Source organism: Malania oleifera, chromosome 1, assembly GCF_029873635.1.
Source record: "Malania oleifera isolate guangnan ecotype guangnan chromosome 1, ASM2987363v1, whole genome shotgun sequence".
Lineage (NCBI taxonomy): Eukaryota > Viridiplantae > Streptophyta > Magnoliopsida > Santalales > Ximeniaceae > Malania > Malania oleifera.
Window position 1 is genome coordinate 142,980,420 of NC_080417.1, and position 12,519 is coordinate 142,992,938.

At 37.3% G+C, this 12,519-nt stretch overlaps 1 protein-coding gene across 1 annotated transcript; it reads left to right on the plus strand.

Annotated features, from left to right (window-relative positions):
• The first annotated feature begins 1,795 nt into the window (after window positions 1-1,795).
• On the plus strand, window positions 1,796-5,873 carry LOC131164892 (large ribosomal subunit protein uL2). The gene is made up of 2 exons (XM_058122427.1): window positions 1,796-2,460; window positions 5,306-5,873. Exons 1-2 carry the CDS (start codon window positions 2,021-2,023, stop codon window positions 5,646-5,648), a joined length of 783 nt encoding a protein of 260 aa, XP_057978410.1. The 5' UTR covers window positions 1,796-2,020; the 3' UTR covers window positions 5,649-5,873.
• Window positions 5,874-12,519: the final 6,646 nt, after the last annotated feature.

Sequence of the window (12,519 nt, forward strand, 5' to 3'; positions counted from 1 at the left end):
GTTGTCCAAGTCACAAGGTCCAGAGATTTTGTGAGTATTTGCATCTGAGGATGAAGGTGTAACCATGGCATGGACATGATTGGCCGAGGGAGTGAAGACTTGGTTGCTGGAGACAAGTTTCAGGAGGGCCAGAAGCTGATTATACTGCTCTTGAGTCAGCGACATTTGAGATTTGTCTTTCAAAACCTCCTGCTCAAGACCAACTGCTGCATTTGCATTTGCCAGGTTCATGGCAGGTTTGTTCCTCCTTTCTCCCTTATATCCTGTTGGGTATCCATGGAGTTTGAAGCATTTGTCTGCTGTGTGGCTCGACATTTGACAGTGAGTACATGTGGGCTTGTTTGGATTTGCTTTGAAGCATCTCTCCAGAGAGTGTCCTGGAATTTTACAGAAGGTGCAGTAATACCTTTCCCTTCTCTGTTGCCCAGTGGATTGTTTGTTGAAGTTCCCTTTGCTCACCATAGCCATAGAATCACTCCCTAGGTTGGTTATAGAGATTTCTCTTCTTTTCTTCTCTTGCTAAATAATGGAGTAAACCTCATTCAGGTTGGGAAAAGGTTTGATCAGCAGAATCTGTGCCTTAATGGCCTTATAAGTATCATTGAGCCCCATTAAGAATTTCATCACACAGTCCCTTTGCTGATTGTGAACAACAACCTTTAATCCTCCACAGGTACAATTAGGGATTGACTCATAATTGAGTAATTCATCAATCAGAGTTTTAAGTTTGGAGAAATAAACACTTACTGAGTCTTGGTTTTAGGTCTGTGATGCCTTGTTTCACCTGGAAAATCCTTGGAGCATTTTGCTGAGCAAAACGTTGCTCTAGCTCTAGCCAAAGCTGATGTGCAGTCTCTGCATATGTAGTGCTAGACTTGATGTCAACTGCCATTGTGTTCTGCATCCATGTGATTACAATGTCATTGCACCTCAGCCAATGTTCCATTAGAGGATCATTGGGGTCAGAAGGCAATGGTACCATAAATGAACCCGAACTTGTTCTTGATCTACAAAGCCCTTTTCATATATCTGGCCCAAGAATAATAGTTGCTAGAGTGCAAGGTGTGCGTGACAAGCATGGCACCTGAGCCATCGTTGCTGCCAATGTAGTAAGGACTGGTGGGTTGCGTTGGGTCGTGAGAGACATCTCCTGAGGAATTGGTGTTTGGTTGTGCAGGAATGGTGTTTGGTGGTGGGTTTGGAGGGGTGGTTTGGCTGGTATTGAAGGATTCATCCATGAGAGCTCTGATACCATGTAAGAATTTGTCTGCACTTGCTGTGAGTGTGAGCTGCGCAGCAAGACAGATTGAGCAAAGAAAGGAAGGTCATAACAGAGAACAGAGAAAAAAAAATGGAGAGGGACTTTCGTATATTTCTTTTGTGTATAAAGAACTGTACAAGAGCTGTATATGTATGCAAGCCAGAGAGAGAATCAAGGAAGCAGTTAGTTGCTAACTACATGAATAAGAATAAAAATCTGGTACTCCTAACAACAAAACTGCAACAAGAAGAAGAAGAATAAAATTAAATAAAAACAAGAAAAAGGGAAGGAATCTGAGTCTGGGCTATTGGGAATTGCAGCTGGTAAAATGATCAACTTCCTTCAATCTTCAACAAAATATGATTTTGCCCCATAGTTTAACTTTGTGAATTGAAAGTTGATTTAATCATTCACTAAAAATGCATGTCAAATATTCAGAAAATCTAAAAATTAGTTTGCTAATTTAAAGAAATTTGAAGAGATACAATGATCAGTTTAACACGTGCTAACAAACAAGCTAAAATGAAAAAAACTGAAAAAGTCACTCTCAAATCTAGAATAAGAACACACCCATGCCGGTAAACCATAAACCGAAACCATCATATCCGTGCAGCCAAACGATACCTAGGGCAACCCACTGGAACACCTCGCAGCCTCTAAAACCCTAAATCCGCATCTTATAATCTCTTCGGCTCACTCCCTTACCTCTTCCGCCTTCCCCCCTCCCCCTTTCTCTTCCCTCTCCACCAGATCTTCCAAATGGGTCGTGTGATCAGAGCTCAGCGTAAGGGTGCCGGATCCGTTTTCCGGTCGCACACCCACCACCGGAAGGGACCCGCTCGCTTCCGATCCTTGGACTTCGGCGAGCGCAACGGTTATCTGAAGGGAGTCATCACTGATATCATCCACGACCCAGGTCGCGGCGCTCCTCTCGCACGCGTCACCTTCCGCCACCCTTTCCGGTACAAGCACCAGAAGGAGCTCTTCGTTGCCGCTGAGGGCATGTACTCCGGCCAGTTCGTATACTGTGGCAAGAAGGCCACTCTCGTTGTTGGAAATGTTTTGCCGCTCAGATCTATTCCCGAAGGTGCCGTCGTGTGCAACGTCGAACACCATGTGGGTGATCGCGGCGTGTTCGCTAGAGCTTCTGGTGACTACGCCATCGTCATCAGCCACAACCCTGACAACGATACCACAAGGTATACACAGCCTGCTTCTCCTAATCTATTTTATCTTTTGTTTTTTTTTTTAATTTTAATTTTCAGTATATGTGGCGAGATACGATGAAAGGGTTTTATTTATTTTAGAGTTTGATCTGAATATCTGCTGGTTGTCGTTTCTAGGTGTTTCGGTTTTTTATACTTATCTTATTTGCAGTTTTATATGGTCGATGGCCGTTTTTTGTCAAAACTATTGTTCTATTTCTATTGCTAGGTTTTTAATATTTTATAATTCGAATGTAGATATACTAAATCCGGCTCGATAATTTGGATTTCTGTGTTATGTCTCCTTGTTTCTGTTCAGTCTTTCCCTTTTATTTTATGATCATTGATTTCGGCAGTTCTGAAAAGTTTTTTGGTCCGATGCCATTCACTAACTTGTAATTTGATTGCTTTGTGTGTTTGCTCTCTTCAGCTGCATTGTCCCAGTGCATATTGTTATACTACACCATATTTGATAAATGTTATACTACACCATAATTGAAGCCCTCTGTGTGCATATAGAGTTTCAACTTTCATTTTTTACCTAGTTTTAGTTTTATATGATTAGTGTGTTACTAATACTGATGGTATATTGATTTATCTTTTCTTGGATTTCAGTGATAGTTTTCCTTTACCTATAATTGATTGTATTCCTTAAATCATTTCGCAAATTTGTTTCTGCATTATTTTTCATGGTTGGTTCTTCGACTGTTGTTAGTGTTTATGTGTTTTTTCAAATAAAGCTTTGTTTATTAGCTAATTGATCAAATTATACATTTAATAATATACAGAAATTTTTTCAGTTGAATGCGTTTTTGAACTTAATAAGATACACTTTATAATGGACTTTGTTGAGCTTGTGCCATTCATTTTTCAGTTTAATTTTGTCTGATTTTATAACATTGATCAGAATATTGTTGCAACTTAATAATTGAACAATGCTGCAGTACTCCATGTTTGGATGTGTTTTCCTCTTGACTTGAACCTGTGACCTTAAGTTTTGGGTGCAGCATCCTTCCCATTGTGTTGGGCCAAGGCTCGCCTTCAACTCCCTTTTAAGTGCTTCCACCATTTGAAATGGGATCCTAAATTTTTGTTAACAAGGCTGAAAATCTCGAGTACTATCAGACAAATTTTGGATTGGCTATGTTGTGCAAAAGTGTGACTGATGTACAACTGTTTCTTTGATTGATGTAAATAATCTGATCTTACTGTTGTTTTGTGGAAATTTTAGAACAGTGCTTGTGTAATTGTGTATGTATCAATAGTGATGCGGGTTATCTTAATCTTTTTATTTTGTTAAAGATTCTAAATTTATTTTATAATAATGAGTGTTGTAGTCTAAATTCCAATGTCTTTTGCAAGTACATTATATAATTATATACACTAATGCAGCTGATCCCCATGGTGTGTTGGACTAATTCCTTTATTCTTTCTAAAAGGTTTTTTTTTTTGTCTGGATCTTGTTTTTTGTTGCTGTTGTTGTTGTTGTTGTTTATATTATTTTATTTATTTATTTATTTTTTTTAGAAGGGGGGTTGTTGTGTCTGGTGGAGGGTTGGGTGAGTTGAATATTTGTTTGCAATGAATCCAGTACTTGAATTCTTTTCTGTTAAAGTTTGCCCTTTTCCAAGGGCTTGTTGTTTCTTGTTACTGGTGGTTAATGCACTCATTAGTTCCTGTATGATGTTTTTTGTGTGGCATTTATGAGATAGTATAAGAAATTGATATTTGACATTTGTAATAATAGTTATGGAATAATTTAATGTTAATGGGCGATACTTAGGATGAGAAATTTGCATTTTTTTTGTAAAATTTTTTAATTTAGGGTTTTCTACATTATTGAGGGTTCATGGTTCTGGAGTTTTTTAAATGTGTATTCCATGACAACATGGTAAAGAAATTTAAATTGCATTATTGTTTTTATAGATAATGGTTGGGGTGTTTATTGTTGAAACATCTTAAGGAAATTGAGAGCATATATAGTTCAATTCTAAAAGTTTTTGGAAGTAATAGTATTAAACATTTGGAATTGTGTTATGAGTTCTATTTCAAAAAATTTTACATAACTTGCACTTAGTTATTAGTGTTGTAGATGCCTCAGATGGAGGAGCATGACTGTACTGGGACTGACAATGTATTGAGTTCTAATGAACCACAAGTCTCAGTTTGGAACTTAGAAAAATTAGGGAAAGGAAATGGAAACAGGATGGAAACCTTTTTCCCCCCTGTAATGTTTGGTTGTATAAGAAAGTGAGAAAACAAAATATGCAGTAAATCAATGTACAAAAATTTGATTTTACATTTCAACTTGTGATTTTTTTAATTTTAATCATATTTGTATGTCTTTTTTTGTTCGTATCTGTGAATTTATGAGGTTGATTTGTCATAAACATGCCCGTTTTTGACATTGAGTGGGACTGATCATGATCTGTTGTTGTCAAGAGCTAAATATAGACTGAATGCTGTAGGTTGAGAAGTTTTACCATTTCTAGACTGTTTGACTTTGGTAGCTTATCTTTATGCATGGGCATTGATGTGAGCCGGATTAGTCTAGAATGTTTGTTACTTACCTGCTGAGAGTGTAACACACAAACTTTGTTACTATTAATTAGCTGTCAGTATTCAGCTTCTGATTGTTGTGTTGTGAAGCTCATCTTAGCCTAGTGATCAATTTACTTTTGTGTTTTTTTTAATCTATCAGTATTTTGTTACACATAGGCTTTTTGCTTCTGCATAACATGGAAAACAATACCATAGACTGACATGGCTAGCACTTTATGTTAACATCTCTTTAGAAAAGGCTCCTTGGTTTTGATATCCATGTGTTGTCCATTGTCAGAATCAAACTGCCGTCAGGGGCAAAGAAGATTGTACCAAGTGGGTGCCGTGCGATGATTGGCCAGGTTGCTGGAGGAGGACGAACTGAAAAGCCCCTCCTCAAGGCTGGGAATGCATACCACAAGTACCGAGTGAAGCGGAACTGCTGGCCAAAGGTACGTGGTGTGGCCATGAACCCTGTGGAGCATCCTCATGGTGGTGGTAACCACCAACACATTGGTCATGCCAGCACTGTCCGGCGTGATGCACCCCCTGGACAGAAGGTTGGTCTTATTGCTGCCAGGAGAACTGGTAGGCTGCGTGGGCAAGCAGCTGCTACTGCTGCCAAGGCGGACAAGGCTTAATGACATTTCGAAAGTGCCAGCTTTATTATTGCCATTTTATTTGTTTTCTATTAGTTGGAATTTTGGGTGTGTACTTGCAACATTGCAGTGTCAAGGTGACAGTGAGTATTCAGGATAACAAATTGTTGTTAGGATCGGTTCTTGAACGATCATTCCCTTGTTCCTGCTGTTTTAGTTTGGATTATTATTATGGGTTTATCACAAAAGTTTTGTTTTACTTAAAAATGGAGTGCTTATATTTCTTATTTTCTGTAGCCCAACAAGGCTCTTGGGCAATATGACTAGTAGCAAGTTTTGTCCTGAATGTTCATAACTCCGCAGGAAATTAAGCTCTTGAATTTGATATTGTTACATGTAAAATTCTCTGTGTCTTCCTGTTAATTACATAATCACACAACTGCGTGTGTTTCACCAGCAGGCCACGTTCGCTAATTCTTCTGCCCCCTCTCACTTCCCTAATGCTACTGAGTACTGATTGCGTACAAAGGGCTTCACTGTCTTTTGGTGGGTGGGGAGATGAATATTTTTCTTGAATCATGGAGGGGAAAACGAACATCTCTCCATTTGAAGGTGGTAGTTTTCAAAAGAAAAGAAGAAAAAGGATTTCTATTTCCTGGATTGGAACCAAAGGAATATTTTTATGGTATCTTGACTAGATGTATATTGAGTAGGCTGTATGTCAGCATCTCAATTTGTTTGAGAGCAGGTACATGAACTAGAAAATCTGAACACCTTCCTTTTTTATTTTTTTTTCTTTCTTTTTGAAGTGGTCAGAAGAAATTGTGCGATTTCAACATATCTTCTCATAAAAATGAGTTTGATAAGAGCTGATCCATTAAATATATTTTCTTCAATAATTATAATAGAATTGATAATGACTCCTTAGGGAGACTTGGTATGAAAAGTTCTAAAAAGGAAAACAATTTTGACTCTCTAAAATCTTTGATTAAGGAATCCTTGAGAGTTTTAAAATAAATTATAGTATTTTTTGATGGTTGAGGATTTAGTAACTAACTGCACATACTATGGGGTCTATTCATGATCTCAAACATTATTTGTATTTCATCATAATTATAATCTTTGTTTTACTTGATCATCTATCCATTTATCCTTCAGCCTCAAGTAAATTTCAACTCAATATTCACGTTTTTCTTGTATTTCAGTTCCTTTTCCATCACTTTCCTTTTCTGAATATTTCAAGAAAGAGAGAATGTTATGAACTCCCCTTCTTGGAGTTGAGGAAAAAAGAAATTGCTCATGTCACTTATTGTCTTCAATGGTGCAAGGAAATATTCTTTCTCCAAAAATGAAAAAGAAAAATGATGCAAGAAAATGTGTCAAAGAAATAAAGGAATGAGGGCTTTGCTTTCTAGATTAGTATTCTTTTATGGTCATTATTTTGATGAATGTTAAAAAATTGTACTTCTTGTCGAGTATTTATCTAACGAACATTCCAACAACTCGTATAGTTTGATGAAGCCAGTATTGGTTTCTTGATAATGAATGCCCTAAACAAAACCGTCTAGAAACTGTTTTGGTTCGCCAATGCTCAAGTAAAGTGATGGAGAATCAATAAGAATACCTTATAGTATCACCTGAGTAATATGTAGTTTTCTCTCAATATGATTGGTGCCTAATTATCATTCAGTTGACCTCTCCTTCTTCTAGAAACTCCCATTATCAAGATGCTTCATTTGAGAGAGGCTCGTTGACTTCATTAAGTATATTCATATGAAATAAGTACATTAAAGTGTTTGATGTTCTTGAAATATATAATTTTTTAGAGTTGCAACTTGCATACTAAATTACCATACTTGTCTAAAATCGTGTTTGAGCTTACCTCCTATCCTATGTTCATAATAATAAAAATAACATTACTAGGATGTCATCTCCCTATGATTTATAAATAGCTTGCATTTGGTATAGATTTATTTGTACCCACATTAGAAATCCTAGATAATCTTAGGATTGAAGTTTGAAACTTTAGATTCCTCACAAAAACTTAGCAGTCAGTCTTGTATGACTTTTAATCAAGCAAAGCTTGCTCACAAACAAAGCAAATACTATTAAGATTCAAGATTGAATCTGACCCGACCCAATCAAGGGATTCTCTCTTACAGTTATTGTTTATTGTAAAATTGGCTCGAGTTTTGAGGTTTTGAAAAAAAAGGGAGAAAGTTTTAATTGCAGTTGTGGAATTTTCTTTAATTTCTTAGAGTATACTTTTTTTATTTACTCTTTCATACTTTGGAGGTGCAATTATATTGATGTTTGGATATTTGGACCCAACTGTGTAGTGTGTCCTAAAGTATTAAGTTATATTGATACTTCGAAACTTGGGCCGAAGGCCAAAAGCCCATAAAACCTGATGATAGTCCAAGCCCAACCGGGTCGTAGGAAGGGCCGACCAGTGGAGTCTGGCTCAATCAAATTTTACATATCCATTTCATTCAAGATCATCGTTCAGACCAAGCGGCCCATTTCAGGGAACCTTCTAATATCGTAGTGAAGGGTAATCTAGTCATTCAAGCATATCTTTAACCAATCATTGCTCAAGCTGTAGGGGTTTTTCCGTAATTTCAAATTGCAGGCCAAACATCTTCCTTGACGCGGTCGTTTTAATGAAAATTTTCCTAACTCAAGGCTTCTCTCTCCGGAAAAACCCTTCCCTTCTTTCAATAGGGAAAGCTTAAACCCATGGCGATGAGGAAGGCGGTGGCGGCGCCATCTGGCCTGAGGCGGCTGTTTTCGACCTCATTCTTCACTCCGCCGCCGACCACACCGGCGGCCCCGCCTCCTCAGGCTGAACCGTCACCCAACCTCTTCGTCTCTGGCATGTCCCTCTTTTTCTTTTTTTAAGCTGTCATTCTTTTCTCTTGGAGTTTACTTTGCTTGCCTTCGATCTGTTTGTTTAATTTTATTTTTAAAATAATTTTCATATCACTCTCTCTTACGTCAAATTTCTTTGGCTATGCTTTTCCCATTTGATTGCCAGTGGAACATGCATGTGCTCTTTTTGTTGCAGAGGAAATAGAAGAAAGATGCACTTGCAGTGTCAAGTGTTTAATTTCATTCTGTTAGATTGAACCGTTTTTTTCAATTATTGAATCTCGTGTTCTTTGGTTTTGATTGGTTTGTAAAATAATTTCATTTTCTTTTCTTTGGTGTTGGATATCTTTTGCTGCTGATAGACGTGTAGTGGAGTGTCTTGTTTTATAAATATTTCCTTCAAAACATATGGCACTGTTTTTAGGCGATGGTATGTTGTGCATTCCTGTTTGATAGTTTATTCTTTTCTTTTGTTCCACGAAGGTCAGAAAGGTATAGAAACGGGAAAGTGATTGCTTGCTGCTAATATTGGTTTTAATGGATTTAAGTTATGATATAGAAATTAAGTCTATTCTAGTAATTATGGTGATCGGTTTCAGTGATTTCTTTGCTTTGCTTTTCTTCTTTCTGGTTTTTAAGCAAAGTTTATGAATCTAGAAGATAAGCAGAGTTGGTTCGGAGTTGACTTCGGGATATGCTCTGCAGCCTCTGCTATACTTATATTAGCTAAACCCTCTGCTTGGCGTAGCCTGAAGCAAAATTGTGGAATGTTTTGTCAGTTTTATGATTTCATAATATTAAAGAATTTAACTCCAAAAAGAGGGAGTTTTTGATTTTGACCTTCTCTCAGTATATAATTTCCCATAGGCCCTGGCATTGAGACACTGCAGTGGAGTTTCTTCTTTCATTTACTCCATGTCCTCTGGCGAGTAGTGATGCAGCAATATGAATACATATTCCGATCCCTTAATGCTAACAGATACGTAAAAGATTAGTCTTTATGAAAGAATGAAAATCAATGTCAGGGGCAAAAAGGAAAAAGCCCAAAGCAGCATCGATAACATATTGATTGCGGCTGAGGAAAAGAAAAAAACTTACTGACGGTAGATGAAAAAGACACACAATTAGCATCTGAATCCAAAGAAACACCTCTCCCCATTTCACTCAAATCAGCATTTGCACTTAATGCTAATGATCTAGACAAAAATTTCATGCAGTTTGACCAAATTGGGAGTTCATTCATTTACACATAGAAATTCACCCTTATGGAAGTCAAATCCCCCAAAATATACTGTGAGTCACTTCCATTCAAACAAATTACTCACCCACATTCTTTCAGAATAGTGCTCTCATATAGATTTCATATGCATGCTTACTTCATATATAGCAGAGCATATTTCTTATGAAAATGAGAGTGTACACAATAAATGTAAATAATCCATAGATCAAGCATATACTCTATTACATTTGTTAGTGATGGCATCCACTAGCACCCACGGAACCGCTTACCATTCCTACAAAGATCACATTCTTCTAAGAAGTAGGGACGTATTAAGGCCTTACCTAGTCTTAGCCTGAGTTTGAAATCCATATCTCATTGTCTGATCCTCTTCAAGCTATTATAGCACTATCCTCTTGGTGTTGTGGCCTCTGGGCCTTCCCACTGCCTGTCTCTTATTTCTCCTTAATTTTTTTTCCCCATGGAGGCTGCAAGCTCTCAATCCACTCTGCATTTTAAATGGTGCCCTATATTTCCCTTTCAAATTAGTATGAACCATGGAATGAGGTACAAAAACTCTGTGCTCCCATTGTGTTCTCCTTTGATTTGGCAGTCTTTCAAACCATTATTAAACACATGGCTCATCTAGGCAAGGCTCACCTAATTTCAAAAAGCAATTATGTAATGCCAAAATCTTGAAAATCAGCCCTGTAATTTCTTGTTCTTTGTTGTCCTTTCATGTCTTTTATTTTGGGGGTGGGAGATGGTTCCCCGACTCTCCTTGTATGAGGTTGTTGAGGTACATACCGGCATGGTATCATAGTGTGATGATGAGGTATTTGATGTCATTCTCACAATACATCATCCTCAAGCAAAATGATATCCCATGGTAGAGCTGAAATGACACAAAATATCATGGTTGTTAAAATCATGTGATCCATATTTTGGTTTGTACTATTCAATTTTTGATTTAGGGTTCCAACAATTTGGATTGAATTTATAAACTGAATTTTATCATGAGATTTGGTTGCCTTTAGTTGAAAAAACCATAGGTTCTGTGATACTATGATTTTTTTTTTGGAGGGGTGGGTGCTGGTTGTGTTCAAAGTGGGGAAGTAGATTTGTGCCCATGGGCGAATTTGAAGTAAGGTTGGTTCATGTTTCTCTCTCTGTGTGTGTGTGTATGATGAAACACCTTTTTGAGAAATTGATATTTCTTTTTTTATGAGACCAACAACACCCTCTGAATCTGTTGAATCCGACTATGTTATTGAAAAATGAATATGATTTGTTATACTATATTCTTTATTCTAAGAGTAGATTACTTGTTTTTAGTGAGTTATTTATCTTTTTAAAACTATTTGAAGGAAGAAACAATCGAATATTTTCTTCATTGATTTGTTCATATGTACATCCCAATATATAATACGATTACCTATTCTAAACAAGGAAACAATTTCCTTACTGAATAATATCAAATCCCCCATATCAACCTACTTCCCTAATTTGTATATTATTTACAATGATACTCGGGATTGGGATTTTAACACTCCCCCTCAAGTTGGATCATAAATATTAATCATCTCCAACTTGCTAATAAGATCATCAAAGCTCTATCGTCCCAACCCTTTAGTGAGAATATCTGCAGTTTGTTCCTTGGTTGGTACATAAGTCATACATATAATTCCTTCTTCAATTTTCTCTTTTATGAAGTGTCTGTCTACTTCCACATGTTTAGTCCTGTCGTGTTGAACTGGATTGAGAGAGATGCTGATAGCTGCCTTGTTATCACTGTAGAGTTTGATAGGAAAGTTCACTGGGACTTGTAATTCCTCCAAGAGTTTTCGTAACCACAACCCTTCACATATCTCTTGAGCGACTGCCCTGAATTCAGCTTCAGCACTACTACGAGCCACCACATTCTGTTTTTTACTTCTTCAAGTTACTAGATTTCCCCAGACGAATGTACAATAACCTGTGGTGGATCTTCTATCTTCCACTGATCCTGCCCAATTTGCATCTGTAAAGATCTCTACTTCCTTGCTTTCACATTTCTTAAAGAAGAGTCCTCTTTCGGGGATCCCTTGAGATATCTAAGGATCTTGTATACAGCATCTAAGTGAACTTCTTTTGGTGAATGCATGTGTTGACTTACTACACTGACTGCAAATGCAATATCTAGCCTAGTATGTGATAGGTAGATTAGCTTGCCAACCAATCTCTGATACCTCTCATTTTCTACTGGTTTTTCACAGTTTTCAACCCTCTTTACTGTTTCCATCGGGGTTTCACTGGGTTTGCATCCCAGCATTCTGGTTTCAACTAGGAGATCAATAATATACTTTCTCTGAGAACCACTAATTCCCTTTTTCGTTCTTGCCACTTCTATGCCCAAAAAATACCGCATCTGTCATAAGTCTTTAACTTCAAATTCAGCAGCCAGGACCTTCTTCAATCTCTCCATTTCTACAGCATCATCATCAGTAAGGATTATATCATCAACATACACTATTAGAATAGTTCTCTTACCTCCTTCAGACTGTTGGAAGAACAGTGTATGGTCTGATTGCCCTTGTCGATACCCTTGATTTTTTAGTACCTTTGCGAATCTGTCGAACCACACTCTAGGAGATTGTTTGAGGCCATATAAGGATTTCTTGAGTTTACACACTCTGTTTTCTTCACCTGTTTTACTGAATCCTTGTGGTATAGTCATGTATACTTTCTCTTCTAATTCTCCATTTAAGAAAGCATTTTTAATATCAAGTTGTTGTAGTGGCCAATCTAAATTGGTTGCCAAGGACAAGAGAACTCGAACTGTAT